Source organism: Syngnathoides biaculeatus, chromosome 3 (assembly GCF_019802595.1).
Source record: "Syngnathoides biaculeatus isolate LvHL_M chromosome 3, ASM1980259v1, whole genome shotgun sequence".
Classification (NCBI taxonomy): Eukaryota; Metazoa; Chordata; class Actinopteri; order Syngnathiformes; family Syngnathidae; genus Syngnathoides; species Syngnathoides biaculeatus.
Window position 1 is genome coordinate 8,379,108 of NC_084642.1, and position 17,046 is coordinate 8,396,153.

At 44.6% G+C, this 17,046-nt stretch overlaps 1 protein-coding gene across 1 annotated transcript; it reads right to left on the bottom strand.

Annotated features, from left to right (window-relative positions):
- Window positions 1-1,105: 1,105 nt before the first annotated feature.
- On the bottom strand, window positions 1,106-16,439 carry lipca (lipase, hepatic a). Its single transcript, XM_061813895.1, is given in 10 exon segments — window positions 1,106-1,183; window positions 1,185-1,257; window positions 2,902-3,120; window positions 3,256-3,370; window positions 4,383-4,628; window positions 9,614-9,847; window positions 9,927-10,044; window positions 10,875-11,054; window positions 12,950-13,140; window positions 16,358-16,439. Coding segments are annotated over 10 exon segments (1,500 nt in total). The 3' UTR covers window positions 1,106-1,141.
- Window positions 16,440-17,046: the final 607 nt, after the last annotated feature.

Here is a 17,046-nt window from a genome sequence, read left to right on the forward strand (position 1 = left end):
TCAGTTTTGAAGAAAAATATTAACTTCATAACTTGCCTCCACGCACATTGAGATGTGGGTGCTGAAACCGGCTTGAGTTTGAGTTTGATCTGTGAAAATTTCCCATATCATCTTTCAAGCTTCCGGTGGCTAAGTCGTTCCACATGGCAACGACGAGGCACTCTAAAGCAGCCGTGCCAGTTTGAAGCTGGCTATCAAGTCTACCTTTAATTTTTTTTTCAAAATTAATTTAACATTCATCACACTTGTGGTGTTCCTCACCTCGCTCTGCATACTCGCGACCCACAACGTGGCTGCCAGTTGACTTTGTGGTAAAAATGTTTTTCTTTGGTTTAGACAACCATATGTTGCAATTGAGCCGGACAAATGGTGGAAAGTTCAACTAGTCATGAGTTGTTTGCATGTTCTCCGGGCGGGTTTTCTCCGGGCACCCCGGTTTCCTCCCACATCCCAAAAACATGCCTTCATTGGAGACTCTAAATTGCCCGTAGGTGTGATTGTGAGTGTGACTGTTTGTTTCCATGTGCCCTACGATTGGCTGGCAACCAGTTCAGGGTGTACCCCGCCTCCTGCCCGTTAACAGCTGGGATAGGCTCCAGCACTCCCGTGACCCTCGTGAGGATAAGCGGCAAAGAAAATGAATGGATGAATGTTTAAAAAAAAAACACTTTTGCAAACCACTTGTGGTCACCTTGCATAGTGCAGATTTTAACAATTGTTTTGCTGTATATTTCTTCTGTGCACAGTATTTGGCATTAGAACTTTCTGGTCAGTACTTTTTACAACCATGGATTTGAAATCAAACCAAAAGCTTTTATTGTCGTTATATGACTGAGCATACATTGAGATAACGATTCCCCGGAATTGTCAACAAAATGTCACTGAACTCACCTCCCAATATTTGGGTTGGCAAGTGTCTAACAATACCCACGCATGAAATCTGAGAATTTGACCCAAGGTTTCGAACTCCCACCTGGCCAAACAAGTAAGTTGTGACGCAATCAAATGTTTCTTCATGTTTAAACAGGCTGTTTAATAATAACCCGTTTGAACCCGTTTCCGTAGTGTCGCATACCCCAATGAGCCTGCGCACCGTCATCCGGATGTGAAACGTCTTCGGGCTTTGCAGGTATTTATTTCCTTACGTGTGTTTCCTCCTGTGCTGCTTTCCTGGCTCTTTTTTGACAGCGCACAAACACTTTAACTTGCGATATTTCCACACGCTGGTCCTCATTTGTCATGGCACAAAAAGATATCCTGGGGAGGGGAAAAGGCACGTTTTCACATTTAACAATAACAACAACAAAAGTTTTTATCTAAATACGTCGTTGCCGGCCCTGTTCTCAACGGGGTGACGGCTCATGAACGTGAAAGTGTGTTCGGCTACATGTTTACCTTTGCCAAAATCCAACAATTTTTTCAGCTAGTATTAAATACAAATACTAATATTCAAATAAATGACCCCTGGTTTTACACAAACTCGCATTCAGTAACTATGATTGGTAAAAAAAAAATGGACAAGCGAGTCGGCTCCACCGTAGCGTTTCCCAAGAAGTACTTATAATGCCAAGTTGTGAATAAGACTGATTCGTCTTCAACGTACACGGAAGCGTGTTGGGGCCACATGTTAAACTTCAGTGAACCTCTCCGTGACAGACTTTAAAAAAAAAATATATATATATATGCATTGTTCTCAAATGAGTCCCATGCGTATTTCAAAAAAAAGAAGATAAACCGTCAGTCACAGTGATGTTTACGTAGGTTAACGTGTGGCCACAACACGCTTCCGTGTACGGGGGTTGAATCCTATCCCAGTGGGTTTTCTTTTTTTAAATATGCATTGGACTAATTTGAGAACGATGCATATTTTAAAAAAAAAAGTCACAGAGAGGTTCACCGAAGTTTAACATGTGCCCGCAACACGCTTCCGTGTAGGTTGGAGGTGAATCAGTCTTATTCGCAACTTGGCATTATAAGTACTTCTTGGGAAACGCTAACGTGGAGCCGACTCGCTTGTCCTCTTTTTTTTTTTTTTTTTTTTTTTTTTTTTCAATCATAGTTACTGAATGCGAGTTTGTGTAAAACCAGGGGTCATTTATTTGAATATTAGTATTTGTATTGAATACTAGCTGAAAAGATTATTGGATTTTGGCAAAGGTAAACATGTAGCCGAACACACTTTCACGTTCATGAGCCGTCACCCCGTTGAGAACAGGTCTGGCAACGAAGTATTTGTATGCATCCAGACTTTAATACGCTTTCAAAGTTTCCCGTGTAAATCTCGACGATTTACTAACCAGATCCATTTGCCGTTCCAGTTGTCCAATACAAGTGGAAGCGAATTAATAGTCCAATTTCTTATCGGCGAAAACATCGACTTTGGCATTAAATATGGGTGCCAAGTGTCTCATTTTTCCACATACCTTCGTGTATTGTCACCTTCTAAATATTTAGCGGTATCGAACAAAACTCTGGGCGTCGTGCTATTAGATGTATTTTCGCGTCGTTTCCAACTGACTTAGCATTGAAGAACGCTTTGTTTGACCGGCACTTCCGGCCAGTGACGTGATTTCGATGCCGTAGGTGCACAAGCTCTATATTTTAGTGCCAAATGGGTGCCACAAACTCTAGGAAAACCAAGATAATTCTTTTGTTAATAACTTAAATTCGTAAAGATAACAGATTTAAATGTAAAGCACAATGCTTTGCGTTATTTGTTGTATCCGCATGTGGCTCGCTAACCCTTTCCCGCTTTTAACAGTCGATCAAAATACCCTTTATAGCCCTTTGCCGTATCACATTTTTAACGCTAGTTGTTTGTGGATGAATACTACATACTTTTGTTGTCAAAACTTTACATCAGTCCACAGTAAACAGATTGGGGGGGGAGGAGTTTCATACCGTTCTTGCGTGTCTCCATCTTTGACACTGATGTTGCCTACTGTCAGGTGCGGTTTGGCGACACGTCCGCCCCAAGGCATGATGGTCTGCACCTGGTTCCACAGGTTCGTCCACACGACCGATTCCTCCCACTGGAGCTTGAGTAACATCAGATCCCCCAAATGTCGATCCAGGGTGATCAGGAAGGTGTACGTCTTATTCACGAAAACCTCCTCGGCGCTTGCGGGTTTTAGAAACGGAACAGCGTTAGAATGTTTCCACGCGGAAGCACGGCGCGGTTATCGAAGTGAATTACGGTATTTAGTTTCTAAATGCTTTGTCCCTTGCGGTAACGCGCGGAAGGCCGGCACTCACAAGGCCACGGGGAGATCGCCGCTCTCCTCCTTTGTGCCGATGAGGGCGATGCTGAGTGAGGGGTTGCTGCTCTGCGTGGGCTGCAGGAACCGAATCCTCAGCTGGTAGTGATAAACTGTGTGGTAGCGAGATGAAATCAAAACGCTCGGATCATCGTCCCTTTTTTTTCCTTTAACAATACTCACATGCATATATTCTTTATCCTCTACAAAGAAAACAATCAATATTACTGCAGCTTATTGAGTTGTTGCGACTGTCATCTTTATTTTTTTAAGCAAGCATTATACTGCACCTTGATGTTCAAGGAGCAGTACAATGCACACTGAATTATCATCCATCCATCCATTTTCTTTGCCACTTATCCTCACGAGAGTCACGGGAGTGGTGGAGCCTATCCCGGCTGTCAACGGGCAAGAGGGCGGGGTACACCCTGAACTGGTTGCCGGGCAATCGCAGGGCACATAGAAACAAACAGCCACATTCGCAATCACACCTATGGGCAATTTAGAGTTTCCAATTAATGTTGCATGTTTTTGGGATGTGGGAGAAACTCTACACAGGTGGGGCCGGGATTTGAACCATGGTCCTCAGAACTGTGAGGCCAACGCTTTACCAGCTGATCCACCGTGTCGCCGACTGAATTATGATGGACAAAAAATTCTTCATTACATTCTATCCTATTTATCAAATACTTTGTAAAACACCCCAATGAGGATAAATAATAATAAAAACTGACTCAAACAAGGTTATGATAGAATCATACTAAAATGTTTCTCGGCATTTACAGTGTTCTCTTGTTTTATCCATATCGCAGACTTTTGAGTACATACTGCAATTTTTGTGGCAAAAAATTCTTCATAACAAAAGACTTAAAAACAAAACAAAAAATTACAACTCTGGATTGATGCATGTTGAGAAGGTGTTTAAGAACATATAAAGTGTTTATGAGAATATGGTAGAGGTTATTAGAAGTGTGGGGAAGATTAATCGAGAGTCTGGGGAGGTTCGTGCTGAAAATATGTGCCCGCTACTTCACAGATTTCACCTATTGTGGTGGTGGTCCGAAACCCCACTCGGAAGCCTGCGACAAACGGGCTGACAAAATCGGTGTGTTGAAATGTACATACGTTTGTAGGGCATCCTGGATCCCGTTTTCACATAGAACCTCTTGCTACGCTGCCCCGCACGGACCTTCTCGACGTTGTAGCCGAGCGTGTTGCAGCGGTTCTTCCGACAGTCCAGACAGGCGCCTCTGTCGAAAGCCCTGTTGTTGTTGCAGCCGTACGCCCTGATCGGCTGGTTTTTGTTGACCACTGAGTCGATGAAAAGATGTACGGAGCGCTCGTGGGCACATTTCACCGTTTGCACAAAATCTGCAACATGAGAAGTCGGACATGAATGTATTTATTCATCTTATTCACACGACGGTGCAAATACTCTTTTGAAGTAGTGACCGTTTACTATTTTACGAGAAACATTTTCATAATCCTGTGACTCAATGCCAATGTTACTTTAAGGGTGTTAGTACATCATTTGTCCACTTGATGTCACCATCCACACATTCTTCACGAGCACATGCCTTTCGGCTCTGCTTGAGGAACCTGGACCACAGCCCACGAGAACATCGTGTGAACAGGCAATTTCCTGAGTTTAGTACTCGTACGCGTTCCTCAAGCTCATGGTCCTGGTAATGTAATCAGCTAAAAACCTTTATGGGAATGCACAAATCAATGCTGTGATGTTTTTAACTACAGAACTTTGGGTGGAGAAACTCAAGCTAATCGTTGCTTTATACTTGTATTTCCTCCTGTCGATATTATTATAAGCGTGTACACTCGCTATTCGTTGGAGTGAGGTTGGCATTTAGGAATTGACTTGATAAAACGTTGACTTCCGAGTCGTTTTCTTTTCAAGCAATTTGGTGTCTTTGACAAATGTATGAGTTGAGATAACGAGCCCAATAGACCTTGTGAAATACATTTTTGCCACCGTGCGTGTATATAATGGAGCCTAAAAAAAGGTAATTGTATCAGAGGTGTGCCGTTAACTAACTGCATTCACTGAACTACCAAAAACTTTGTAATGCTCTGAATCCACAATACAAGTGTAGAGTGTGCATGTTCTCCCCGTGCCTCCGCGGTTTTCCTCCAGGCACTCCGGTTTCCTCTCACATACCAAAAACATGCAACATTCATTGGACACTCTAAATTGCCCCTCGGTGTGATTGTGAGTGCGGCTGTTTGTCTCCATCTGCCCTGCGATTGGCTGGCAAACCAGTTCAGGGCGTACCCCGCCTCCTGTCCGTTGACAGCTGGGATAGGCTCCAGCACTTCCCGTGACCCTTGTGAGGATAAGCGGCTCAGAAAATGCATGGATGTATGGAATATAAAGAATATAGGCCCCGAGTATATATAGTCTACGTGTGCTGCATCACCATTTATGTTGATGGAGCTGTTTAAAGCGTTACAACGTGGTGACACTGATGCCATTCCTTAGCCCGTCTGTGGCATTTTGCATTGCGTGTTAGCTTAGGGCCAACGGGCTGCCACAATACAAAGCACAAGTTGACATTTTTTTTTAAAAACGTACTCCTTTAAGAAAAAAATGCATGTGAAAGAAAGCACTTACAGCCGCATAGTCTTTATCCTTTGCGAAAAATAATCTTCATCTTTTTATCTTTTTCAGTTTTAAATTTAATCTTTTACATTTAATATAATTTTGTCCTTTTTTTTAAACATCAAGGACATTTTTACGTAGTAAATGTAGGAATAATTGTGACGATAATTATCATACATCTGCTTCAAATAAAGAAATGCTTTGCTCTGCTACAGATAATGTGGCAGGCGCCTAGCAGGAGATAGCAAGAACAAAAATATCCAATCATCAGAACTGTTAGAACCAAGACCACCTGCTGGCTGTTGAAGAAATGATGACCACTCATGTACTCAGCAATCTTCCACACACATGAACAAACAAGTACACTTTGTTTCCAACTATGTTTTGCTTGCCGTCTCCTTTTTTCAACATCCGTGTAAATAAGGGGGGTCTTGAAACTAAATAAGTAGAGGTGCTGAGGAGAGGATAATCAGAGAGTGCAGTGGCGAATTGTACGAGACAGTTCCTCTCATCTCTCTTCACGAGCTGTCAAACTTGAACTGGTGTCTTTACTTCCATTTTTTTGTCCAGTTTAATGAATGTCTACATGGTAAACCTGACATTTACTTGGTCCTTGGAGCCGGATCTCAAGATACCTGAGGTTTCCAGGGGCCGAGTCGACGTCCAGCCAAAGACCGTGGCAACGGCACTTGAGACGCTTTCGGGGACTGGGCCTCGACTTTGCGTCTGGAGGCTGAGGGCTTGACGAGAAGCCGATGGAAGTAAAGACATCTCGGGTGAGTAGGAAACTCACACACTCATGAGGAATGCGCGTCTGGGTGACTCTGGCAGAACCAAACCTCAAGAATACTAGTCCCTATCGAGTAGACAAATTAGTCTATAAAACTGAGAAAAGGGCAACCTGTGTCCTGCATGTACTGGAGCTCTGTGAAACGTGTGCATGTGTAAAAGTGAGGATGCAGAGGTAAGAATTCTCCGCCACTTGTGGTCGAAGCTTGAGAATTACCTCAAAAAGAAAGTATTTGTCACCCTGTTCAGGGGGAAGTCAGTATAGTCACCCAAGGTGAACCACTGACTCCAACAGGGGAAAGACAAATAGCAAAATAGTTGAAACAGAACATCTGAGAGAAAAAAAAAAAAAAAATCAATGTGTAATGACTAGAAGTTTGCAGAAAGCCAATGTCTGACTAAAATAAAACATCTATATTTGTGGATAACACAATACGGCTTTGCTGGGCAGCTGAACACACACACACACACACAAAATATATCTAGTTAACCTGCAGGATAAAATAAGAGAGAAACACACACACACACACAAAAAAAAAGGGACTCAAGATGATGTGAAAACGGCCATAAAAGGTATCACATCTCATAAAGTTGATGTAACATAACAAAATCTAAATATGGATAGGGAAGAAATTCAATTGTTTCTCATAGCTGACAGCAGGGAGTATGTATGACCTGCTTACGGTCTGACAGGCTTTGAAGGGGCTTTCATGGCAACATCCGCAGGTAGACTGACATCACGACTGCATAGATATGACACCTATCAGGCGTTGATGTTGTCACGCCACTTTTCGACGTCATTAGCCGCGCTGCGCCTCGCTTCTCGGGCTGCGAGCGCAGGAAGGAAAAGGCACATGTTGCTAATTAACTCCCGGGTTTTGACAGGCGCTTTAATGCGGCGCTCGCTGTCATTTCATGCGGATGCTTTTTTTTTTTTGTTTTTTTTCCTCTCTTTTGCATTGAGAGGCACCAAAACGCCACCAATCAGCGAGCCACCGGCGCTCAGCTGGAGGGAATTAAATTCATCTGCTCCAACGCACACGAGGAGGAACTGTCAACGGCAGGCCGAGATGAACGAGCTCGGCGCATCCAGGGCTCCTCAAATCTCGCTTTTCAGGTGGCGTCACCAATTAAGAAAAAACAATGTTATGACAGAGCGCCGGAGGAGGAGGACACCACTAAGCTCTCATTCTTTGACTGACGTCTGCAATTGCATATACTATATGTACCAGCGCATGAAGATATTTCATTTAAAAAAAATATATATGTGTAGCAAGCCCATCGTATTGATCTTTTGAGACGCCTTGAACAAATACCAATTCTTCTTTTCCTTTCTTTTCCACGAAGGCTGTCTTCTCCATTTGATCAAACCCAGTCACTCCTGGAGGGAATCTCATCATCTTCATTTTCCGCTACCTAGTAGCGCTCCTACTAGTCCCCGCTGCCGGGTAAACTTTCCGCCACTTTCCTTCGCCTCTTTCTACACTTCCTTATCACATTTTGACTGTTGAACCGAAACATTTTCAAGTCCTCCACTCATATTACTCACCTCTTACTTGAATCCTCTCCTTCTTTGTGCATTTCTTTCTCAATGTTCCTCCACTTTCTCCCTGCTATAATCTGCGACCATCATGGTCCACGTGGAGTCCAGTCTAACCTCATCTGCCAGCCTGTCCATCGCTACTGCAAACCGGAAGGGACTCAAGGCTGATCCCTGATGCCCTCCTCACTTCAGTTTATACTTCTCTGTCACACAGCTACAGCACACCTCACCACTCTTCTGTCATATATACAGTGAAGAAAATGAGAATTTGAACACGTTGCGGTAATGCAAGTTCTCCCACTTGGAAATCAAGGAGGGGTCTGAAATTTTCATCATAGGTGCATGTCCACTGAGAGATATGATCTAAGAAGAAAAATCCAGAAATGTTCACCAAGCTGCTTGGCAACTTCTCCGTCGCCCTTTCCAGCCGTGTGGAGTTGTACAATTTTGCCTCTGGTGTCTTTGGACAGCTCTTTGGTATTGGCCATGTTACAGGTTTGAGTCTTACCGATTGTACAGCGTGGACAGGTGTCTTTATCCAGCTAACGACCTCACACAGGTGCATCTGATACAGGATAATACATGGACTGGAGGTTACTAACAGGTCTTTGGGGGTTAGAATTCTAGCTGACAGACAGGTGTTCAAAAACTTATTTGCAGCTGTATCACACAAATAAATCATTAAAAAATCATTGTGATTTCTGGATTTTTCTTTTTAGATGATCTCTCTCACAGTGGACATGCACCTAGGATGAAAATTTCAGACCCCTCCATGATTTCTAAGTGGGAGAATTTGCAATATAGCAGGGTGTTCAAATACTTATTTTCTTCACTGTACTATTTTAACATACATCTCTGGCACTTCAGAGTAGGACCACAGTTCCTCTGTAGGTACTCTGTCATAGGGTGTACAGAGACACACTACCCAATGCTCACTTTTTCCCTGTCTCTAGCCTCCATCAGGATCATCTGTCTTTCCATTCTGCATCGCCCTAACTTCCATCCATCAATTTTCTTAGCCTCTTATCCTCACGAGGGTCGCGGGGCATGCTGTAGCCCACCCCAGCTGTCGACTGGGAGGAGGCAGGGTACACCCTAAACTGGTTGCCAGCCAATCGCAGGGCACATAGAGACAAACAGTCGCAAACACAATCACACCTAGGGGCAATTTAGAGTATCCAGTTAATGTTGCATGTTTTGGGTATGTGGGAGGAAACCGGAGTGCCCGGAGAAAACCCGCGCAGGCACGGGGAGAACTTGCAAACTCCACACAGGTGGGGCCGGCATCGAACCCGGGTCCTCAGAACTGTGAGGCCAATGCTTTACCAGCTACTCTTCCATCACTCAGAGAGCGAGAGAGAGACTGTGCAAGTGTACCTAAAGTTGTGACTGCCACGTCCGGTATCTCACCAAGAACTCCGTTCTGGGAGATGTGCTCGTAGATTCTGGCCAGGTCGCATCCGGGCTGGAAGTCGCCCCCGTTGGGGTAAAAGTCATAATGAGCCACAGGTTGCTTGATGCCCACGCTGAGGCCCAGACGCTCGTGGGTGAACGTGTGAATGGCGTCCACGAAGTCGGCGTCGTCGGGGGACAATCTGTCAGCGGGTGACATGCCTTCGAACAGCGGGCCGGCCGGGTCGAGACCTGCGCAAATGTCACCGACGACCCCTGTGTGGCGCTGACGGCTCATCGTATTTTCCGCTCGGCGATGGCGAAAACTCACCAGTAATTCTTCCGATGCGTTCCGGCCCTTTAAGATAGCTTCCGGCAAATCCGGAGACGTGAGCGCCGAGGCTGTAGCCGATCAAATGAACCTTCCGGAATGAATAGTTGTAGTGCTCCTGTAAGAGTTGGAATACTTTGGTGTCATGGGATGTGCAAATGAGAACGTATAAAGGAAGCTGTGGAAATACGTCTGACCTTTATTTGAGATCCTTGATACCAGGTTCAAGGTCCTTGAAAACTAGTGGATTCTTCATCCTCATTAGTGAGTTATTGCACTGGTAAAAGGATTGTGTCTTACTAGTAACATTTGTTTTCCCATTACTATTGCTACTAATGGCCTACGAGTATGCAATTAAAAACCTAAAACTTCACAGGTGGGTCTTCTACACCGTTGCAACCAATCAGAGTAAAGGGGGGTGGTCTTAGCCAAATATGGATAAGCCGGATAGAAAACTGGGTCAAACACAAGTAGCTGTCAGAGTGGCCTGTTCTGGACACTTGTATGACAAAATCCATCCATTCATCCATCTGTTTTCTTCGCTGGTTATCCTCACAAGGGTCGCGGAGCGTGCTGGAGCCTATCTCAAATGGGCAGCAGGCGGGGCACACCCTGAACTGGTTGCCAGCCAATCGCAGGGCAGATAGAGACAAACAACCACACTCAGGATCACACCGTTGAGGTAATTTAGAGCGTCCAATAATTGTTGCATGTTTTTGAGATGTGGGAGGAAACCGCAGTGCCCGGAGAAAACCCACGCAAGCATGGGGAGATCATGCACACGCTACACAGATCGAACCCAGGACCTCAGAACTGTGAGGCAACGTTTTACCAGCTCACCCACTGTGACAAAAATCAATAAATACCAGACCTATAAGCACATTGTTAAAATTATCCTACTACAGTGTCCAGCAATGCCATGCAGTAGTTGGGGGGTCAAATTGGTACCTTGAGTGAGAGCAACAGATGCGCGATGTCCTTTCCAACCGTGCGCGTGTTGTACGCCGCTTTGGGGTAGTACTGTTGAGCCAGGGAGAGCCAGTCGGTCATCACGACGTTGACGTCTCTCAGGTGAGTCTTGAGGATGGTGGCCAGCCTCATCACCCAGCTCTCCATAATGCCGTTCACCTGACCAAACATCACCAGGCTGACTGTTGCCGCCCAAGGCAATTTCATCACATTTACATTTTATCGTTCTTTCCACACAAAAAAAGTTAAATAAAGTAATTTTACAGTTTTACAGTGAAGAAAATAAGTACTTGAACACCTGAGAAAACCAATGTTAATATTTGGTACAGTAGCCTTTGTTTGCAATTGCAGAGGTCAAACGTTTCTTGTAGTTGTTCACCAGGTTTGCACACACTGCAGGAGGGATTTTGGCCCATTCCTCCACACAGATCTTCTCTAGATCAGACAGGTTTCTGGGCTGTCGCTGAGAAACACGGAGTTTCAGCTCCCTCCAAAGATTTTCGATTGGGTTTAGGTCTGGAGACTGGCTAGGCCACGCCAGAACCTTGATATGCTTCTTACGGAGCCACTCCTTGGTTTTCCTGGCTGTGTGCTTCGGGTCATTGTCATGTTGAAAGACAACAGCCAGGATCCATCTTCAATGGTCTGACTGAGGGAAAGAGGTTGTTCCCCAAAATCTCACTATACATGGCCGCGGTCATCCCCTCCTTAATACAGCTTCCACCCCCATCCTTCACAGTAGGGATGGTGTTCTTGGGATGGAACTCATCATTAGTCTTCCTCCAAACACAGTTAGTGGAATTATTGGAAACGGTGGTCTCAGCTCTTTTCAGGTCATTGACCAAGTCCTGTTGTGTAGTCCTGGGCTGATTCCTCACCTTTCTAAGGGTCACTGAGACCCCACAAGGGGATATCTTTCGAGCTGTGTGGGGTTGTACAATTTTGTCTCTGGTGTCTTTGGACAGCTCTTTGGTCTTGGCCGTGTCACAAGTTTGAGTCTTACTGATTGTATGGGGTGGACAGTTGTCTTTATGCAGTGAACGACCCCACACAGGTGCATCTTATTCAGAGTCGAGGTGGACTTTTAAAGGCAGACTAAGAGGTCTTTGAGGGTCAGAATTCTAGCTGATAGACAGCTGTTCAAATACTTATTTGCAGCGGTATCACACAAATAAGTTGTTAAAAAAAAAATCATATAGTGATTTCTGGGTTTTTCTTTTTAGATGATCTCTCTCAGAGTGGAGATGCACCTACGATGAAAATTTCAGACCCGTCCATGATTTCTAAGTGGGAGAACTTGCAATATAGCGTGGTGTTCAAATATTTATTTTCTTCACTGTATATGCCTTTTATTCTTCTTTTCTTGGAAAAAAAAAAAGAAAACAAAAACAAATTTATTCCCGGACAATTGCATCTTAAAAATCCTGTTATTCTATTCTTGTAATATAATTCCATCCATCTAACCATTCTCCGCCCCGCTTATGGAGCTGATCACAGCAAAATTTTGGGCGAGACCCTGAAACAATCGCAGGGTGGGTAGAAACACACAACCATTGGCGAGTGTCACCTACGGGCAATTTAGTCGTCGCGTTTTGGGGGTGTGGGAGCAAACCGGAGTACCCCGAGAAAACCCACGCATGTGTGTGAAGAATATGCAAACTCCATACAGGTGGGGCTGGGATTTAAATGTGTATTTTTTTTTCCGAGTGGGCATTTTACTCACTTTTGGGTTGTTGTTTTTCTACAGCACGTGTTTGAGTCCCAAAATCAGGTTAGTATGAGTCTTAATGTAAAGTTCATCATTAGTATCATAATATTAATATATTATGTCATTCTTTTGGTGTTTCTTTTACGTTATTTAGTTAGATGAACAAGGCAAAATCAGTACAGACGACAAGCACAACAAGAAAGGCGAATTCTGCCCGTGTCAATCCGAAATAAGCGTGGTGATCTTTTTTGATCGGCCCCTCATTAAACAGCGCAGGTGTGGCGGCGGCGGCGCGGCGAGCGCGTTCCCGTCACGCTTCACAGCGAGCCGGGCCGAGTGACCTTACCGACCACCCGTGGCTGATGATGATGAGGGGATTAGAGGCGTTGAAGCCGCAGGACGAGAGGCCGTGCAGCTGCGAGGGCTCCAGGGCGCAGGTGTCCTCCCCCGTCGCCGCCAACAGCCGGAAGAGCGTGCTGCCGACGTGGAGCTCTTTGGCCTTCGGAGGGCCCCGCCCGGCTCCCGGGAGGGCCGCTTCTCGGGGCGAGAACACACACACACACGTGCTGGTCATCGGGCGAGGCGACACGTTCCCATCTTTGCTCTCAGGTACACAGTTACAAGTTATACCTTCAAAGTATCATAGTGTACAGTTGTGTGTATTTATGTGTGCACAGTTGCGCACGGAAAAGTGTGCCAGCGTTTCCAACTCGATGTTCATGTACGTGTCAAATTTGATTGTACTAGTAAGTTTCTTTCGGCTTGTCCCTTTCGGGGTCGCCACAGCGTGTCATCTCAGATGAACGCACATATATATTTGGCACAATTTTTACGCCGGATGCCCTTCCTGACGCAACCCTTCTCAGGGAGTGGAGGGCCCAGTGGGATACGAACCCACAACCCCTGGTTTACCAAACCAGTGCTCTAACCACTGAGCTACAGGGCCTCTCAAATTTGATTGTACTAAAAAGTTAAATACAACTGAACTGTACAAAGCATATAATACACTGGATTCAAAAATAATACATTTCCAGTTGGGACCTTTAATTTAGTAATTCTGTCATACGCCACCAGAGGGCGCAACATATTATACACACCTAGGCAAAACGGCACTAGTTGTCATGTCATCTGCATGCTACTAGTACAACTCGCGAAGCCCTAGATGTAAACTAGTATACAGTGATGCCTCGGTTCTCGGCCACAATCCGTTCCAGAAAACGGTTCCAGAAGTGATTTGTTCGAAAACCGAATCGAGGTTTCCCATTACAATGATTGGAAAAAGAAATGATGCGTTTCAAGCCTGAAAAATTAGGCTTTTTAAACATTTTTTTTTTAGCTTTTGTTGATAATAAACTGCATATTAGAAATACATCCATAGTTTAAATACTCTATATAATAAGATAATTTAAGAAATATATTTATTTTTTGTTTAAAATGTATGCTTTAGTAGTAGAGTACGCGAGGCTGGGAGTGCATTGCCGTATCTGTAGCGACTCGGCCCCCAGCTTTTCAACTTTTCTTTATTATTAAAAGTGCAGAATAACGAGCAACTTGCCTTGATTGGGGGTTAATACGGTAGTCGTCGATAAGAAGAAAAACAACAGTCACTACCGGGACACGCCTGGGTACAGAGGCTGCGTTATACAGAATAACAAAAGTGCTCTGGTTGCACCGCGCAAGTTATGTCATTTCTGTTTTTTTTGGGGGTGGGAGGCGTTCGAATAGACAATAACAAAACGCTTCGTGGGTGGGTCATCTGCTTGCCCCGCGCGCATCATGTTATGGCCGTTTTTTTCAGGGGGAGTTCAAATTGACAATCACAAAACACGTCGTGGGTGGGTCAGCTGCTTGCGCCGCATGCATTGTTATTTCCGGGTTTTTTTCGGCGGCGTGGGAATTCACAACAAAGCGCGTTGTGGGTCAGCTGGTCTGAATATGTTATTTCCAGGTTTTGTCGGGGGCGTTCGAGAACCGATTTTCGTTCGAAAACGGGGATGTTCGAGAACCCAGGCTTTGCTGTAATTTCATTAGGGTCTTTAGTAGTATTTGTAGCACACACTTACTTGTCAACTAGTGCACAGTTTTGGGTCACTACTAATATGCATTACTACATTAATACAAATTCATCCTACAGCATTCCATATAGTACTAAGTAACTGTTAATTGTCAGGCAAAATTATTAGAAGGCATTTTGGTGCAACTTGTAGCATCCATGAGGCTACTAGTGCGTGACACATGCCTGGTTGTTGGGCTACAATAGTGCTACAATACACAAGTAGTTTTCCAATAATATTAAATGAAATACTCACAGAACTAAACTGTCATTAGTTGTGCAACAAAGTTGACTGGTAAGAGTATACTAGTGCACCAGAGTAAACACTCAAGGGGCTTTCCAGTTCAAAATGGCCTCTTCCTCCCTTGTCAACAAGTCCCGTTGGCTGAAACTGTGCCCGTTTTCCTCCCCTCCCCATTTCTTATATCCGTTCTTCCCCAACAAATAATACCGAGCCGCATCAAACAAAATTTTCATTTTGCTGATTTATAGTTTGCCGTCGAGCGATGTTTGGCTTTTTTTCATGTCTCGAATGTTTTAAATGGCGGCGATGCCAAAAAAAAAAAAAAAAAAGAAAAGAGAGCCGCCCCCACAATGTTAACAAACTCTGTCCCACATTTCCCCGGTGGCCTTTACTCCAAAAGATGTACCTTCATAAAAATAAAAAATAAAAATTAAAAAAAAAAGGAAAAAGAAGAAAACAGTTGCATCATCCACTGGAAAAACAAGAACATAAAACCTCAAATATGTACATGCTCTTAGATTATTTACAAAGTTACGTACGTAGCGGGAAATCCGTGTTGAAATATTCACGGTTTTGCTTAATATTGTAGCAAAGCGCTAAGCTCCGGCGTGATCGCCTATTCTTGGCATCTGCGATATCAACCGTCGAGTTTGTCGCGTTAGCACTAGCGTTAGTGCTAATGCTACATCTTGCAGTTGTTGGCGTTTTTTTGGGTTTTTTTTTTTTTAGCGCGCTGAAATGATGGCGTGTAAAAGAGACGGTCTGCGTTAGTAAAACGGGAACACGGCGATAAAGTCAGAACGAAGCCATCAATTGCGATGACTTATTGTCGCTTTGAGGCCATCGCGGCGCTTCGTCCTATTTCCAGCGCGAAATGTGCGTCGCATTAGTGGCTTGATGCGTATTCAAACGCAAAACAGAAACAGAAACTAGCGGTATGCTTGAACAAAAAAAAAACAAAAACAAAAAATAGGAGGAAAATTTTGAGCAAGCAAGCAGCAAATCTCGAGACTTCAATGTATTTGTCAGTTTCATTACCAGTGCAATAAAACTGCCTTTAAAAATTGTTAAATTTATATTAATATTATTATTAAATCATATTCTTTTAAACGTTTAAGACTGTTTCTGTGAATTAAAATGAACTTTTGAAATGGCTTGAAACGTGTTACGCTTATTGTAAAGTTCCCTCCATCCATTTTCTTTGCCGCTTATCCTCACAAGGATAAGGGGAGCGCCGGAGCCTATCCCAGCTGTCAACGGGCAGGAGGAGGCGGGGTACACCCTGAACTGGTCGCCAGCCAATCACAGGGCACATAGAGACAAACAGCCGCACTCACAATCACACCTAGGGACAATTTTAGTGTCCAATTAATGTCCAAACAATATTTTCAATGAAATAACACGTCTAGATCAGTGATTTCAAACCTCTGATCATGCGAAATTTTCCCGTCACTCACCCGCTTGGTTTCCCGCCGTCTTCTTTCCGTCTGCGGCGTGACACGCCAGCAGCAGACAGCACAGGACTTTGAGCGCAGACATGGCGAGGCAAGTCTGGGTATGAGGTCCTCTCTCTTGTTGTTTGCCTCGCGACAAGAATCGCGTGAGCGGGAGCGAAAGGCCGGCAGCTGGCTGCGTACGTGCGGATAAGGGGGCATCGGACCCCCGAGCTGATTGGCTGGGGTCGGGGCACGAGGATCGAAGATCTTGCGAAATGCAGGTCTGAAGGCTCGGCCGTCGGTTGCAACGCAACCTGACCCGTGATCCGCCGAGCGGTACCTGCGTGCTCAAATAAAAAAATGAGCAAAGATTTCAAAGTACTGGATCGCGAAATGTCCCTCTATTCGGGTCGTTCAGAACTGGTTTTTAAGCACAAGTACTGACCTCATTCAATGGTGCTTAAGAGACCACGGACACCTTTTTTCATATACATTTTTCTCATTCACACATGTAAAGTCATCCATTTTCTTAGCCACTTATCCTCACAAGGGTCACAGGGGCCATTATCCAAGCCGCTTATCCTCACAAGGGTCACGGGAGAGCTGGAGGCTATCCCAGCTAGCTTCGCACTCCACCCTGAACTGGTCAGCAGTCAGTCGCAGGGCAGAACTCGACACCGTCACTGAGCGAGAATCGATCTCACGCTGCC